We start from the raw sequence: 18,093 nt of genomic DNA, 5'->3' as shown, positions 1-18,093 counted from the left end.
TAACATTGTCAGCCGTTGAGACCACGATAATCATATTAAGAAGACCAACACAAACTATCTTTAAAAAGACTTTGATAAAGAATGTTCCGAACCACCTAGCACAACTAATTTGAGCTTACGAACATAAGAAGTTATAAATATTGTTCCTTCCGACACCATTCACAGAAACGAAAATTACATTTCAGTTGATCACAAAATTGGAATACTTTCGGTACTGTCCATCAAGTTTTTTTTGTTGGATAATAAGATAAATTACCTTACGCTTGCGTTTAATTAATTTCAAAGAAGCCCCGCAACTAAGTCTTGCACTACCTATATCAAGTTTTGACGTCAATAGTTTTCACAACCTCGTACGACATCAAGTTCATACACCGAAGGAAAATAACATTATTAACGATACTGAAAATCGTAATTATTGACCTGATGATAATTAGACTCGATCTTAAACTAATATGAGAAAAAAAAAAAAAAAAAAAACGACCCACAGTTAAAAAATTGCTCAAATAAAATAAAAGAACCTAATGGAAAATAACAATTTTTTTTTAATCATTTACATAACAAATTTTATTATATTAGCATTGAATACATATTACAAAAAACAAAAAACCTGATGCAAAAAGATTAGCAAAAGGAATTAGTGCCAATCCAATGTGGTTTTGCTTTTTTTTAAAAAAAAATTGTGGTTTTTTGTTTTTATAGCAATCCAATGTAGTTTATTCGTTTAGTTTTTGAAACACATGTGGTTTCGAATTTTTCGATAAAAAAAAATATGAGTTTCGGATTTTTTCAACGAATGTTTATTTCCGATTTTCTTTATTTTATATCATCACGTACACGGTACACCAAAGTGGACCACATGGGAGCTTCGCAAACTACACTTACAAAAGAATCCTCACCAAAACAAACAAATCCAAAATCCTTCGAGAAAAAAAAAAAAAGAAAAAAGAGAAAGAACAGAGAGTCTCTGCGATCCGTGAGATCTGTGATCGTCAATGGCGGGATTGGTAGGGACGTTGCTAAAGCACCCAGACGATTTTTATCCGCTTCTGAAGCTGAAAATGGCGGCGAGGCACGCCGAGAAGCAAATCCCTCCTGAGCCACACTGGGGATTTTGTTATTCCATGCTTCACAAGGTCTCTCGTAGCTTCGCTCTCGTCATTCAACAGCTCGGTCCTGATCTCCGAGACGCTGTGAGTCATTTGAAACCATCGTTTTTTTTTTGTCTCTTTCCTTTTTCTCGTCGTTTCTATTCGTCACTCCTGTGCTTGTATTTTGGAAAAAAAAAAATTATTTGTTTCTCGTCGTTGATGCGAAACGTGATTTGGTACGGATTGTTGGGAGTTTTCTGGTTCGATCGTCGCACTTTGTCAATTTTATGGTGTTCTACTTTTTTTTTTTTTTGGCTGCTAAGTGATTGCATGTAGTATTTGGAGGCTGTAGATAAATATGCGAAAGTAGGATCGAAATCGGACTGTTGTGTGGTGGATTTCTGGATTCAAACATCAGTGATTATTTTATCGGATTTCGTTTTTTTTTTTAATGTTCTTTGAATCCCGGTTGCGAATGAAAGCAGCTTTGAAAATTTGGATGAGGATCTTCTTGTATTATTGTTATGTGGCCTATTATCTGAAAAAAAAATGCAGTTTCAAGTTTCAACGAGTCTATCTTTACATTACTGACGGCGAGATAAAAAAAAATATTGTGAAAAGCATTTAATTTAAGCACACTATGCCTTTCATCACCTTAACGTTGTAACTTGTTGGACTGGAACGTTAAAATTGAAGATAACAAGAATTTCGATAGGAGTATTGGTTGGCTTTGGTATTTTCTGAGCTCGCTAATCGCTGAAAGGAGTGTAATCACAAGTCTCTGGTTTTCCTTTAGCCTTTTTAATATATTTAAGACGGAAACTTTAAAAGCCCATTTGGCAAAGAGGAAGTATATGCAAAAATCCTCTACACTGTCCTTTTTTTTTTTGGTGTTTTGCATAGTCTTGTCTGTGTGGCCGCTCTTCCACGACTCTATTTTTTTTCTTGCCTAGAATGAGTATTACCAAGTATAATCGCAGTTCAGTTATATTTTCCTGTAAACGGAATTTAATATCTTCTTCCTAAATATCAATGATTTTTGTTGTTTTGCAGGTGTGTATATTTTACCTGGTTCTTCGCGCCCTCGACACTGTTGGTTAGTCCCTATTGTCTTTAACCATCCGACAGCTCAATAGTTACATCATAAACAAATGATAACAAGGAATACTTTACATGTCAAGTTGATAAGTTTGATTTGCAATTTCGTAAACTTCATTCGTCAAGTTATCAACTCGACATCACGATGCCTGCTAATTTCCTTCGAGTCTTTTGGCTTGTGGTATGAGCGCACATTTCATATTTAATCTATTTATACGTAATATCACAAATTGATTTTTTGATGATTTTACAGAGGACGATACAAGCATAGCTAACGATGTTAAACTGCCGATTCTCAAAGAATTTCACGGCCATATATATAATCCTGACTGGCATTTTTCATGTGAGTTTTGATATCTCCTTACATTGTCAAATTTATTACATGCGTGTAAGATCTTCTGAAATGCAATGAAAATTGGTGATTCCCGTGTGTTGTGAATATTGAGATTGTAAAATGAGTTTTTTCTGTCAGAACATGGTTTGGTACTAAAATATCGTCTCTGAATTTCAGTCATACCGAATTTTTGCTCCTTTTATTTTTAGGTGGCACCGAGCACTACAGAGTTCTCATGGACCAGTTTCATCATGTTTCAACTGCATTTCTGGAACTTGGGAAAGGGTTAGTCAATAACTTCTTGCAATAGGACTTCTCGTTGATTTTTCCAAACTCGATGTCCCATCTTATAAAAATGCCATTCAATCTTGTTTTTTGAGGATGAAGCATTGTTTCATAGTCAGCTTTTACTTTTGAATTTATTTTTACTATGAAGCGCCTAAATTTTGTTTTTCAAGGTGCTATTTACTTTTGGGGTTCACCATTTGAACGTGAGTGCTTATGGCATACGTGTAATGCTTCAATTGTGCAGTTATCAGGAGGCAATTGAGGATATTACCCACAGAATGGGGGTTGGAATGGCAAAATTTATTTGCAAAGAGGTTTGTAATGCATTGCAACTTCTCGTGTACTTTCAATTTGGTAATTATGTGTAACAAGTGCGAGTAATCATCTTGAGATGTAGCTACAGGTTTGTAAGTCTAAGCGTAGCCAAAGAATCAATTCGGAACTCTTATTTGCATCTTTCACTAAACAATCACATGTTTATATTAGTATATGGAACTCAATATGACTGATTTGAAGCTGCTTTGGTTTATCTTGCAGGTAGAAACAGTTGATGACTACGATGAATATTGCCACTATGTAGCAGGACTTGTTGGCTTAGGTTTGTCCAAGCTTTTCCATGCCTCTGGTGCTGAGGATCTACAAACGGATGAACTTTCAAACTCGATGGGTTTGTTTCTTCAGGTATAGTGATGATATCTGCAATAAATAAATCACACTTCAATTCTCATCTTTACTTTTGACTGGAATTTGATCTTAATGCAAAGAGTCCTCCTATATATGACAGAAAGCAAACATCATCCGAGATTATCTTGAAGATATCAACGAGATACCAAGGTCACGTATGTTTTGGCCACGCCAAACTTGGAGCAAATACGTAAATAAACTTGAGGTGGGGCTATATATAGAATCTCATTATGCTTCAGATTTTGTAGTTTTTATTGAATTTATATAGGTAACCATTTTAAACTTTATAGACCTGGGTACAGAAAACAATGTCTTCCCATTGTCTAATTTTGAGTAAGGACATGAATTCGTAGGAGGAAATTTCTTTCTCCGCTGGATTGTTTTCTTATTTTATATTTTTACTACAATTCAGGATTTGAAATATGAGGAGAATTCAGTGAAGGCGGTGCATTGCTTAAACGACATGGTCACCAATGCCTTAATTCATGTGGAAGATTGCTTGACGTACATGTCTGCTTTAAAAAGTCCAGCAATATTCCGATTTTGCGGTATCCCTCAGGTAGAGAATGCTGTTATATAATATCATAAACTTGTTACAAATACAAGAGCAACGGATCATGAATATTATCAATGAAACAAACTCCTCTATATCTTAAATATAACTCATCACACTACATAATTTCAAGAAGAAAAAAAATGGATTTATTAAAATTAAAATTGGACTAAGTATTTCTCTTGGTCGAATTTTCAAATTATGTGTCTTATTTGTTGAACAATTAGTCCTCTTATAAATCAGAAAATTTTCCTTTTTGGTTGCTTGACTCGTAAATTATTTGATAGGTCATGGCAATCGGCACTCTTGCAATGTGCTATAATAACGTTGAAGTCTTCAGAGGTGTAGTGAAGTTGAGGCGTGGTAAGATTCATTTACTCTGCTCATCTTACCTTCGTTGAAACTGAGAGAAAAAAAAAATTAAGTAGCTCAAATCATATATATATATATATATATATATATATATAAGAAGATAATATTGCCTATCCACTCAACTAAGTTTGCAACACAAGCCTAAATAGTTTCCAAATGGCTGTGAGACACTATAATCATCCTCTAGGACTCTTTTCAGCTTCTTTATATACCGTCTTTTGTTGCACACTGACTTCATGATTTAAGAAGAGCCTTATCTTTATATGCTTGTTCACGGAAGCGTTGTGATAAGAAGCTTCCATATTCTTATATAAAACAATAAGAATTACAAGAAAAACCCGGGCATTCGAGAGATCCGGAACTCTCTCAAAAGCTTAGCTTCCCTGAAACCTATTTTTTTTCCTCTGAAGTGATTATTTCTAACTTCTATTTATAGACTAACATGTGAGTAATTAATAAAAAATAACTCCTAAAAACTACGTACTAATTATTATAAGTTCTCCCAGCCCTAATTTCTCTTTAGACGTTAGTATGTGAAGTTGATCTCACACTGCTCATAACTTGCAGGTCTCACTGCTAAAATCATTGACCGAACATATACGATGACCGATATTTACCGTGCTTTTTACGACTTCTCGTGTGTGATCAAGTCCAAGGTACGGAAATTCTCAAATCTACCCAAAACATTATTTTTTTTTTTTTTTAACTCGCCATTTCATACACATGTATATGACTTTCGGAGCGTATTGCGTTGCAAAGCTTTTGTTTTCATAGATTAGGACATTAATTTAGTGAGAACTGACTATAGGTTGACGACAACGATCCGAATGCAAACAACACGTTGAGCAGGGTCGATGCGATTCAGAAACTATGCCGAGACTCCGGTGCCCTCACAAAGAGGTATTTCTCGAATTTCGAATCTTTTTTTTTTAAACATCGGTCAATCTTTTTATTTTTTATCTTATTTATTTTCAAGTTCTCACATTTTCCCACTAACATTTTTTTACTTCTCAGGAAATCGTACATTATTAAGAATCAGTCGAACACTTCCACTCTGGTAAATTCCAAAAAAAAATGCAAATCAATGAATGCTTATTCTTATTGACAGACTTGGATTAACTAACCGATTCTCAATTTAAATACAGATATTCATGATGGTGGTTATACTGGCCATCATTATTGCCTATCTTTCTGGGTACAGACAGATTAACTAGGGTAAGTTTCATCTGAAAATGAGTAATATTCTTGGCCAATTTTTTTACAGCAATAAACAACTTGTTTTGTGTCATAATCGACAGACTCTTATATTCAGGGTTCTTTAGACATGAATATGTCTTGTAACAACGAATGCCTTAGAGATAAATTAATGTTTGTGATTTTTCTTCGAAACATTTGTGAAAGTGTTTAACATTGTCTTTATGTAATAGAAGGTGTTACTTGTATCTTTCTCATTTACTTCAGTAAAAAAATAAAATATGTTTTTTCTTACATCATTCGCATTTCGCTCCATCTCCTACTGATTTTGTAGAGGTATGCATAAATAGCGGTGAGTAAAGACACTGCAAGGTTTTTGCAGAGAAAGAGTTGACAGTGGATCAAATTTAAGGATAAATAAATCATAGAAAATTGGTCAAAGTTAAGAGAACATAAATTTAATTTCATAGGTAATTTCATAAATTACATGAAATGCCAACTGCAAATATCAACAATTTTTTTTTCTTTTTGCTAGTATAAAAAGTACAAGGTATTTGTGTCCCTGATCTTCAAGATAAATACCATGAAACCCCCTGTACAATATTGATGTATTGTTCTTCGTTATTTCTTAAACCACTCGTCATTGAAGGCTCTTTTGTTTCTTTCTCAACTTCACCCAGGCCTCATTTGAAATTTTGAATATGATCAAATGTGGCTGTCACGCGTTTAAAATCGTATGAGTAGGTTTGCATTTATTTTCACTTCAACTTCTGCTTTTTTTTAGTATTTTTCAACATGAACTCCCCAAAATGAGTCATCTTGTATTAAAAACAATGACATGTTTTTCAAGGTTATCAGGTTCAAGCTACGCTTATACTTTGTCTGTCTGTTACTCTGTTCTGTTCAATGGTAAAAAATCAAACAAGGGGAAGAAGAAAAAAAAAGGACTAGAGAAGAGAATATAATAATAATTTTTCACAGGAAATTTAAATACATATAGAAGAGAAAGCCAGTTGAAGTTTGAACATTGAAAGATCTCTATATCTTTTCTTCTCTTTTTTTTTCTTTTTTTTTTCTCATCTACCATTTCCAAAATACATTGGAACCACACTTGTATTTGTCTTTGCCTTCGCATTCCAACTCCAAGTCATCAGAGATAAATGGAACTTTCTGCATCAAATCAACACCACAAGAGAGTAAAGCATTAGAAAATGGTATTAAATAGTAATAATAATAATAATAAAAAGGGTCATGCTTTCACTATATAGAAGAAGAAAAAAAGGTATCAATGAAGTCATATTAAACAAAAGTAAATTAAATTAACCTTTTGCTTGGCAAGATCTTGGCAGCCAGTGAAGTTCTCAGGGAACTTGCAAGTCCCAAACTGAACAGTGTATGCCCTGGCAAAGTTTGCACCGCTTGTTGCCAATCTCTTCTTGTCATTCAATTCCTAAAACAGAATAAAAATAAAAATAAATCAAATCCCAAATAATTCATATGGATCATATTCTGTCTGTTTGATAAAATTAAAATTAAGTTAAAAAAAAAAATAGTTAGTTACCTTGTTGGCCAAGCTCTTCTCGAGATACTCTTCGATGACGCCGGCTTTGGAGCTCGAGGCAGTGGCGGCGGTGAAGAGAGTGGCGGCGAGGTACATCATGGCGGCTCTCCGGCCATCGGTCTTTTGCTCCGATGAGGGCTTGGCTTGCTGTGCCTTGATCACAGGCATTTTTTGGGCACCAAGCCCAACTGGGCTTGCACAACATATGGCCTTTGAGCTCAGCTCATTCATTCCTGTCCCTGATATGGCATAACTACACGCCAACACACTTGAGTTCATGGCTGCCATTCTTCTCTTTTTCTTCTAGCTCTCCTTTTCTTTTTCTTTTTTGGTTAGTCTCGCTTTACTACACAAAGGCAATTAGTGGGTTGGTTGGTTTTTTTTGTTTGAGTATGTGGATTTTTGATAAGGAGAGTTTGTGATCAGCAAAATGAAAGAATGTGGTTGGAGTGTGGATAAGGTGAGATTGCCTCACTCTCATTGGCAACCATATTTCTCACCCTGCCACTTTGTTGTGCCACATCAGCTCATGTGGTTGTCTTGAATTTTGGACCCACATTTGGAATCTAAAGTTCTATGCCCGGAATTTCATTTTGAATACGAGAAAAGGAAAATGTTATAGAAAATTGTTGAATATGATAACCAAGGATTGAATTCTCGGCATCTCGCGCTTTTGATATTCTAGTTTAAATAGCTAATAGCACATAGACAAGTAAATACATTATCAATAAACATTTGATAATATGTAATATCAATTGTTATTTTTATTATTGATACTAATTGTTATTAATGTATTTTATTATTTTATATATATATATCAATATATGTAATAGCTAGATGTATATATTCTACCCTTTTCCAGCAAAAAAGACGTACATATGGCAACTAGCAATCTGAATGTTAACGTGTATTGAAAAGGGAGGACAAAAAAAAAAAAAAAAAAGAAGCAACGTGAATATTGAGAATTGCCTAGCAGCACTCATATTAATACCGATGCAAAAAGAGTCCCACAAAAAAAAAATAAAAAAAAATAAAAAAATCTACCTTTTAATATTAAAATAGATGCTCTGACAGAGTATCTTTTAATTAGGCTTAGTGTTTTAAGCAATTCTTACGGGCCAAAAAAAAAAAAAACCAGTTTTTTACACAACTAACTCGAAACCCCTGATAACCAACTACTATTGTGAAGGAGAACAAAAAGGCATAATAAACCCATATATTAACTCTTTATACTTCTATACGTTAGAACATAGCAAACAAAGTTCAAGTTTTGAGTAACACAACACATACAAAAGAATCTCTATTTGTTTAGTTCAGGAGCCAAATCATGTATGACTAGAAGACTTCAGCCATTTTGCTTGCGAGAATACGTTCCCTTTTTTCGATGTATCCGAACGGAAACCAACCCGCTTTTCCATTGCATTCACCTTCGGCCCAACCGTGATCCAAAACCTGCGAAACAAAAAGAATATATATTCTTTCATTCAAAACACTTTTCAATTTTCCACTAGGTCCAGTTTCAATTGCAATTTGAATTTTCTACATGCAAGATATAGTTTTTGGCTTTTTTATTTCACTATAAAAATAAACACTGTATTCATAGAACTATCTCGTAATCAGATCATCTTGTTCTTCTATATTTAAACCCTCGAGCCATGTTTCCCAATGAAAAGGTAATGGAAAAACAGTTCATTGGGAATTTTATATTAAACCGAACAAACCTGTCGAACAACAACACAGTCACCAACTGACAAATTCAGCTCGACTTCTGATTCAGCTTTATATGAATGGATAACCTGCAAGCAAAATTCATTAACACCTTTTAAGGCAATGCATTGACCAACCTTTGAAGTAGCATCGTTTTCATTATTTAAAGCAAAAAAAAATACTATTGTCATTCAATCTTGAATTGCTAACCTCTCCTAAAAAGTAATCTCCGTCTTTTGTTCTTCCGTTAGATTTTTTAGAAGCATAAACACCATTATTCACTTCTTCATAAGTTGGAGGCGGCGGTGCTGTGTTTTCGACAGTGGAGCTGGGAGGTCCTTCAATCCGTTGTCGTTCTGATAGCATCTTTCAAACAAAACCAAAAAAAAAAAAAATTATGACCATATTCAGCCATCTAGCAATCACAGAAATAATAAATTACAGGGTACAATTCTATTTTATTTTAGAAAAATCATTGAATACCTCGCCTTCAAGCTCATTGAGTATTTGAAGGATATTCTGATGATAAGTGCGCTCTGCTTCAACCTTTTAACCCCAAACAAAGAATCAGCCAAGATTAAGATTCGGTTCCAAGAGCTTCTTACGGAAATAATGTGTTCAACAAAAGGTGAGTTTAGTATGGAACTCGTATTACCATGGCGACTAATCTCTGGAGAGTCAGTCTCTGCTGCTGAGATTCCACAGCAGCCATTGCAGCAGAAGCTTCCTTCCCCAGCGTTGTCATGTTCGATTTAAGCTCTTGAAGCTTTGCTTCGGCGGCTTCCAGTTTCATGGCATTCTCGGCATTACCAGGCGTTTCCCTCGCCCTTGTCTGGCGTCTGGAGACTTCAATGGCCTGTCTAGGTTAAGAGAATGTTTGATCAAATGCTTTTAGCACTCCCACAAGCATATAAAAAATTTAAAAAAAAAATAATTGAACTAGTTAAATACAAAATAATTCAGAATGAGAGATTTATCAAGGATACCTGAGCTTCAGCCTCTTGTCGCATTCTATCGTAGCGTTGAGCAAGATGTCGGGCATCCTCTAGTGGAGCTCCCATAATCATTGCTCTTAATGGCTCAGCGACCTGACATTATATGAATGAAGCACATTATAGACTGCCTTGCTAGAGAAAAAGTAGATTGGTTGAATCGTTAAAAGTATTGCAAGCAACCATATTGATCCTTTTAGTATCGCAATAGTCGAATCCTCTCAAACCTGAGTGCCAAGAGCTTTCAAGAGAATTCCCCGTTCCTTTTCCATTTGAGCACGAGCTCGGCCGTAACTTAGAGAGGCTCTCGTAAGCGTGCCTCCACTAGTACATGCATGTTCGGCCCCGTATTTCCTGCTATCTTCCGACAACTTTGTTCCTTTTGAAAAAAAAAAATTATTATTTACTCTACCGCGTAATGAAAACGAGAAACAAACAATAGGAAAAAAAAGTTTGGCGATCTCACCAATCTCGACCTGTTTGGACCCGGTGACAATATACCCTTCCACTCCACGAACGATATTCCTTTGATAATGCTTAAAAAAAAAGTCAAAGCTCAAGGTTGCTTATCAAAGAACCCAAATCTCAAGACTAAGACAATACGGAATGAACAAGAGATCAAACCTTGCCGGCACGAGTTGATATGTAGAGCTTCTCGAGTTTCTGATGCTGATGAAGCTCTGCCTCATCAGTCACTAAATTATCCGAACCGCCATATGCACCGGCTCCAAACTGTTTCAGTACGGCCTATGGACAATCAATATAACGATTAACACTTTAGTTTTAAGCAATTATAAAGAAGACAAAAGCATAACATAGATGCTTGTTAGAAGAAAAAGAAACACAAACAGAATTAATCAGTAACAATGACAAATCATATCTACACCAATGTTTATGATTTCATTCACAATGACATCGATCTCAACATTCCAACTCTTAAAATGAAATGCAAAAAAGTTCCTTCTTCTCAGCGTTTATTTTAATACAAATAACGAAATCGCTCAATCAAAAACCCCGCTTAAACCTCTAAACCCGCGCTAGTTTCTTTTTACATAGCTAACCAAAATCTTATCAACTGTATAACCACAGGCGAAAAACTGATTGGCTTTTCGAAGCCGGTCGTAATCAGACCGTTGGAGAAAGACAAAAACTTCAGAGTACTGACAAGAAAAGAAAAAAAAAAAAAAACGAACTTGCGTCATAAAAATAACAGAGAATCATGGATACCGATCTAATCACAGAAAATGTTTAAATGGACGAAAATATAATCGGATCTAGCTGTAAGAACAGAGAAAAAGCAAAGCTAGGGTTTTCAATGGCAAGGCTAAGAATAAGAGACCTGTTGTTGCCTAGCGACCTGTTCGCGGAGTCTCGAAGCTTGCTTTCTGATAGCCTCCATTGAAGAACCAAGTAGCGCTCTCTCTCTCTCTATCTCTCTGAACTAAGCTCTGGTTCGAGAAGATTACGTGTGTTGAAAAAAGAAGAAATGAAGAATGATTTCAAAGTTCAAACCAACTCATGTTTGGTAATTGTTTGTTGTGTACTTTTTTTCCATTTTAAGGGAGGGAAAGAAAAAAAAAGTATATATAAATCAAAGGAAAAGTTCTCCTAGTTCTATTATTTGTGTTTGTTTGTTTTCTTGTTCAATTTTTATGAAATGATTAGGCTGGTTTTGTTTTATAGAATAGAACGGAATCATTTGTAACGGTGCTAACTAATCTCAAAGCATGTATTATTCCTAAATGTTGAAAAAATAGAGACAACTGTGGATGAATTTTTCGTGTTTGATAGGAGGGAAAGATAATATATGAATTAAGATTAAGAGATTAAATTATGGAAATAAATCAATTATATTGTTTGGTTGAGAGGAAGAAAATCAAAATAAATAAAAAAAGTCTATTTATTTCTTATAGAAAAATCTCAAAAACTGTGTCACTTGAAACGTGCAATCTAATCAACATTTTTAAAATGTTTAAAATCTAATCACATTTGGGGACGTAACATCATTAATCGGATAGTATTTTACATTATTGTCATTAATTTTGATAAATATACGTTAATTTTGGTAAATGAATAATTTATCAAAATAAACAAAATATTGACTAATTCTTTAAAATTAAGTTTAAAATTGACTAAAAAAACTACAGCTCGTTTACTCTTTTTAATCTACCTATAAATTTCCCTCTCTTATTCTCTCACACTCTCAATCATCTCTAACTTGATTTTAAAAGGCATCACATTCAACCTTTTAACAAAACAAATTAAGAGATAACATCAGCTCCGAAATGAATGGTTCCCTACAAATATAATAGGAGAGAAAGGAAAAATATCAAGAGTCTCTTGTGTTTAATCGAAATGCGAGATTTATCCCTTCGATTTCTAAAAATATCAGACTTATTCATTCAGTTTAATATAAATAACATATACATTTCCTAAAAAACATGTTATATTACAAATATCACCTTTTTCGTTTATTTTTTACAAAAAAATAGCTTGGACTCCCAAAAATAACCTTAATAGAATAAATATTTATTTACTATTTTATTAAAAAAATCAAAATCTCTCTTTATAAAAAAAATCCTTAACTTTTTATAAATAAATTTTTTAATTTAATTTTTTTGTCTATAGAATAGAAAATAAAAAATTATTTCATTAAGGGTACTAGGGAAGTTTAAATTTTTTTTTGTAAAAAATAAACGAAAAATGTGATATTTGTAATATAACATTATTTTAGGGGAGGTATATGTCATTTATATTAGAGAAATTGTCTCATTTGCCACAAATTTCATAACATTTTATCACTTTCCACCAAAACACTAATTTGACCCAAAATGCCACAATCTATGTCAACAATGTTGACATCTAATAGTGAATGGCAAAAATAGATGTCAACAATGTTGACATAGATGGTGGCATTTTTTGCCAAATTAGTCTTTTGGTGGAAAGTGGTAAAATGTTATGAAATTGGTAGCAAATGAGGCTATGTTTGATATTTCTAAAAATCGAATGTATAAATCTCACATTTCAATTAAACACGAGAGATACTCTTGATATTTTCCCTCGAGAAAAGCCGATGCATTTCAATTAAAATGGATTTAATTCGATGAAATTCAATATGTGCTTTTATAATATAAATAAAAAATGGAAATCCTTTTTTTTTATGTCCAAAAGGTGTTAAGATGATTTTCATTACATGACATGTCTAAAGATATTCACCTACAAGGATATATATATATATATATATATATATATATATATATATATATATTTATCATATTGTTTTAAAAAAAAATATATAGATAAACAATGATGTACATGGCAACACACGAAAACATATATGTGAAAATATAAGTGAAAATGAAGCAATATATGATATTCAACGAATATAATCAATGTCCAATTACTAAAATTCGAATGTACCTGCTTAGTTCTATAATGAGTCTTTTACTTGAATGATCTGAAATGTTGGTAACTATGAATGCCATTAATGTTGTTACAACTCTGGTTCTATGTTGTTTCTTGCAGTGGGCAACGCGCAGGTGCTCTCAATCAAAATGGTAGCTTTTTATATTTTTATTTTTATTGTTATTTTAGGGAACATGATACAAATATATTATGTGTTTTAGTGAAATATCGAGTTTAACCTTTGGTTTTCAAAAATGTCGAGTTCATACCCTCTGTTTAACTAAAATGACGAAATTATACTCTCTGTTTAACTAAAATGACGCAATTATACCATGAAATAGACAACAGCACCACAAATCTTATTTTTATTGAATTTTCATTGAAGTTGACTATAATATTTATATATAAACACCAATTATCTTTATTCATTCACGTCATATATGTAATTTATTTAAAAACTAAAAAATAAACAACAGTCTCTTAGTCGTGAAAAATACAAAAAGATGCAAATGTGTAAAAATCGACAGTTGATAATCATCAAAATCACAAATTCGAACATATATTCAAGGATTTAGAGTTGCAATTCGAACACAGAATGAAATAATCTATAGAGAGATATGAATTTTATTATTTAATTTCAATTTAAGGCTAATTTTTTTTCAAAATTGGGAATTTGAAAATTAGGTTACTGGTTTCGATTTGATTCGATTTTTCTTATATAAGAGTTATTATTAATTAAATGGAGATTTGTGATACTGTTATCTATTTTATGGTATAATTGCGTCATTTTAGTTAAACAGATGGTATAATTGCGTCATTTTAGTTAAACAGAATGTATGAACTCGATATTTTTAAAAATTAAAGGTTAAACTCGATATTTCACTAAAACACATGATATTTTCCATTTTTAAAATAAAAAAACGACTCATATTAGCACTGATGTTTACGAATCTGTCCCATCCAGTTCTGAGCTGGCAATAAATCCGGGCCGGAAATTCAATGGGCCTTAAAATTTTCACAAATAACATCTGGGCTTTACAATAATGGCATGATTGCTATGAAATGTTGATTGTCCTAACTCCTAACAATAATTTCTAATTTTTTAAAAAATAATAATAAATAAATAAAACCATCGTCTTAAAGTTTCAATTGGCTAAAGGTTTGTTTAATATTGATGAAAGAATTTAAAATAGTAACTATTTTAAAGATGTTACACTTTAAAAAATATTATTCTTATAATTTTTTCTTGTCTATTTTTTTTTTATTGAAAATATTGCTTTTTTAGTTTTAAACAGTTTCTATGAAACAATATATATATATATATATATATATATATATATATATATATATATATATATATTTAAACCGTTGTTTTTCTTCGTCTTTATAGATTTTTGTTTGACACTTTGACTTTTTGTTTTGAGTAATATTTAATTTTATTTATTGTTTATAGTTAGCCGTTCCTCTGTTGCGAAGAGAGTGATTAGATATTGCACGGGAAACATTGTATGAGTCAGGAGGAGAGCATAGTAGATTATAACTATACCTATTAATTCTATCTATAGTTGATAATTGAAGTTATAAGTTAATGAAATATGTAGACAGAAATAATAAAAAAAAAAAGAATAAAAAAAAGAAGAGAGAAATAGGTCAAATAAAATATTTTGTTAAGAATCATGAGATTTTATCTCAAAATCAATCGATTACGAGATAAATAATTCATGACCTTATAACCATTGTCAATTTTCATTATTTTTTTTATATAGGATTCTTAACAAATTTTAGTAATATGTACGTAATTAGTTAAAACCAACACAATTAGTCCGAATATAACCAACAAAAAAATGAGTACCATGTTGAAAAAGCTCCCTGATCGTGGTGGTGTTGTAATACGGCCCAACATTGAACTCCTCCAAAATATTTCCATCTCAGTTGATCTTTATGGCTACGCTGGCACCGCGTGGGTTCGCCTTGTCGTTTATTGAAGTTAAAGGTCACCAAAAAAATAATCTCTCAAAAGAGTTCTTTTAATATTATAAGGCCTTCCGTCAAAGTTGAGCAAAACTTGGCTCGTCAAAGCTCGATATGGCCTCTAAGCCACGCCTTTGTAATTCTTCTTCTAATTCATTAAACGGCGAGGGTGAACGAGCGATCAGAGCTAATTACAAACATATTTGCCCGAAAGAGTCCGCGTAAAAGAACTCTCACTTTTCTCATGTTTGAGTCATATTTCAGTAATCTACCCGCCTTGTCATTGTTGTTTTATGCTTTCACTTAATTCACTGACAAAATATACACTCCATGTATCAAACATAATTTTCTCCATGACTAGCCTTAAATTTGAGAGAAATTTAAACGAAAATAGGGTAATATAACTTTTTTTAATTCCAATCTAGGAAGAAAAAGAAAGATGCCTCATGTGGAAATAATTATAACATAATATATGAAATGTACATGTTACTTTTCATATAAAAAGAATATTAGGATATACTACTCTAATTATTTTTTTAAGTGACAAAAATACATATTATAAAATATTGGCATTTAAATTATAATTTTTTTAATGTCCGCTTTTGAGCCAATGCATATGTATGTATAAATGTTTATTATTACTTTTAATATCTATGGTTATAGCGTTTTGGATTTGCCTTAAGCGAAAAAAAAAATCCTGATTTTAAGTTCAGCGTAAATATTTTTAAATATAGTATATCTTTTTCCTATCACATTTTTCGAGATCTAAATATAGCTTTTTATTTTTTATTTTTTGCTTGGAAGTTCTAAATATAGGAAGGGGAAAAAACGTGGCGTATTGTAATTCGCGGTGATACGTGTTAAGAAGACACATGAGATGGTCTGAGTTGGCGTGGTTGACCAAACTCCCGAGCATGATTCTTTAGCCATTACTCTCTTGACGTGTAAAGCAATTATATAATATTAATTATTAAAGAATCTCGAACGAAGAAGAGGGGGGGGAAGAGAAAACATATGTTTGCATTTATTTTTTTATTTTTTTTATAAAGGGTTGTTCAAATGAAGATATTAATAAAAATCAAAAGTTTAAATTAAAAAATAACGCAAAAAAAAAAAAAAAAATACAAGAAGAAAATGAAAAGTGGAACACAAATCATAACAAATACAACAAAATAATATATGGATTACCCGTATATTCAAGTAACCAGTCATTATCAGATTATTATACGAATCACGAGCGGAAGCGCCGGTCTTCGCTATGTTGCAGATTGTGGTTTTAGCGGTCTTATTAGACTAAGATCCACGCCAAAAGAAAAAAACTATATCCTAGATTTGATATTCAAATATAACAAAAATTTCAAAATCACTCCAATTTTAGAATGCATGGTACAAAAACCAAATCTACCAAATCTGGATTATTTAAACATAATTAAAAGAGAAAGCAAAACATAAAGAAGAAAATAAAAATAAAAAAGTACATTCTCCGTCCTTCATTGATTGAGACCTTAAATTTTTCTTATCTCCGGAGAGGCGACGATGCTGAAGATTGAAAGCCCAAAGTCTTTTGGGAGAGAGCGCGAGCGCGGCTAGAGTTTTTTACATATGTTTGTACTGAAATGAATGAATATTTACAAACTATGTATCCGCTTAAGTATCGTTACCATATAACTAAAAGGTAACAATTGCTTCAAACTGCGTACCTAATAAGCCCATGTTGGCAATATTCTCAACCTAATTTCTCATCTGCTGAATTGTCAATCTATTTTCAACAATTATCATGATAATAATGCAAAAATATATGGTTCCAAACTTCGGCAATGACGAACTTGTCTAAACTTGTACGTGCAACCAAACGAAGCAGAACGTTTTGATCGTTAAGGGTTGAAATTTTTTATTACATAAATTAAAAGAAAAAAAAAGTTATTCTCCGCGAAAATATGAGCTATTGCCGCAGTGAATCACCGAGGAAGAATATTTTGAGCTATTGGAGATAAATCAAACAGCTCAATTTAAAAAAAATGATAAAAAATACAAAACAAGCACGATACAATCCCAAAAATATTATTTCGGCATATATCGTTTATTTTCGGCCGTTTTACAGAATTAAAAGTACCAAAAAAATTGCAGCAAAAAATAGACAACCAGATATTCCGGTCCCCACAAAATTAGAAGATCCACAAGGCTCTTTTGAGCCGTCGGAATCATAAATTTTAGCCGAATCCTATTATGAATGTCCATGATTATACTTATTCAGGGTTTAAAAAAAATATGAGGTCTTTACATAATAATCAATATGTAGATCTCTGTTTTTCATTTCAATACATGATTAAAGAACAATTTTTTTTTCCAGTCGAATGATATTGATTGTTCAAATTTATATACAAATTGTAGATTGATTCTTCAAAATTATTTTCCGCTTGGCTTTCATGCCTTGTTTGATAAGGGGGAAAGTGGAATGATGGATTAAGGTGGAATGATTGAAATATGAAAATTAATCCATTGTGATGTTTGATAGAGTGGATGGAAAGAAAGAGATTTGGAGGGATTGATTTTCCATGAGGTCCACCAAAATCTATTCCTCCTAATTTGAAAAGATTTGGAAGGATAGAAAAAAAAGGCTGAAGTAAATTACAAAGATAACATTAGTTAATTTATAATTATTATGTACATATAAGAATAATATAGTAATGTTAGTACAATAAACATGGATCCTTTTTCTCTTTTTTTTTTTTTTTTTTTTTTTTTAATCTATATCAAACAACAAAATTGTAAGGATCAGCTGCATCAACAACATCATACACACAAGCTACTTATGACGTGGCGCAATCCTGTGAAGCGGTTAGAGA

The 18,093-nt window shown here is 32.4% G+C and overlaps 3 protein-coding genes across 3 annotated transcripts; 1 reads left to right on the top strand and 2 right to left on the bottom strand.

Annotated features, from left to right (window-relative positions):
- The first annotated feature begins 834 nt into the window (after nt 1-834).
- Nucleotides 835-5,864, top strand: LOC149387290 (squalene synthase 2-like). Its single transcript, XM_089622841.1, has 13 exons — nt 835-1,190; nt 2,142-2,184; nt 2,440-2,529; nt 2,730-2,805; nt 3,053-3,122; nt 3,346-3,489; nt 3,593-3,697; nt 3,905-4,051; nt 4,333-4,408; nt 4,985-5,073; nt 5,226-5,317; nt 5,432-5,474; nt 5,563-5,864. Exons 1-13 carry the CDS (start codon nt 993-995, stop codon nt 5,629-5,631), a joined length of 1,242 nt encoding a protein of 413 aa, XP_089478967.1. The 5' UTR covers nt 835-992; the 3' UTR covers nt 5,632-5,864.
- A 695-nt stretch (nt 5,865-6,559) lies between these two features.
- PSAN (photosystem I reaction center subunit PSI-N, chloroplast, putative / PSI-N, putative (PSAN)) lies at nt 6,560-7,605 on the bottom strand. Its single transcript, XM_089622843.1, has 3 exons — nt 7,173-7,605; nt 6,936-7,061; nt 6,560-6,781 (listed from the first exon to the last, which is right to left on the bottom strand). Exons 1-3 carry the CDS (start codon nt 7,458-7,460, stop codon nt 6,692-6,694), a joined length of 504 nt encoding a protein of 167 aa, XP_089478969.1. The 5' UTR covers nt 7,461-7,605; the 3' UTR covers nt 6,560-6,691.
- A 748-nt stretch (nt 7,606-8,353) lies between these two features.
- LOC149387288 (SH3 domain-containing protein 2-like) lies at nt 8,354-11,488 on the bottom strand. The gene is made up of 10 exons (XM_089622842.1): nt 11,211-11,488; nt 10,496-10,618; nt 10,338-10,407; nt 10,099-10,250; nt 9,866-9,967; nt 9,535-9,735; nt 9,363-9,425; nt 9,090-9,245; nt 8,894-8,968; nt 8,354-8,624 (listed from the first exon to the last, which is right to left on the bottom strand). Exons 1-10 carry the CDS (start codon nt 11,268-11,270, stop codon nt 8,508-8,510), a joined length of 1,119 nt encoding a protein of 372 aa, XP_089478968.1. The 5' UTR covers nt 11,271-11,488; the 3' UTR covers nt 8,354-8,507.
- Between the last annotated feature and the right edge of the window lie 6,605 nt (nt 11,489-18,093).

The sequence above is a fragment of the Urtica dioica genome, chromosome 8, assembly GCF_054948205.1.
Source record: "Urtica dioica subsp. dioica isolate 48M chromosome 8, U.dioica_male_clone48M_v1_H2, whole genome shotgun sequence".
Lineage (NCBI taxonomy): Eukaryota > Viridiplantae > Streptophyta > Magnoliopsida > Rosales > Urticaceae > Urtica > Urtica dioica.
Note: the sequence above shows the minus strand (reverse complement) of the source record. Positions and strands in the feature narration are given on the sequence as shown.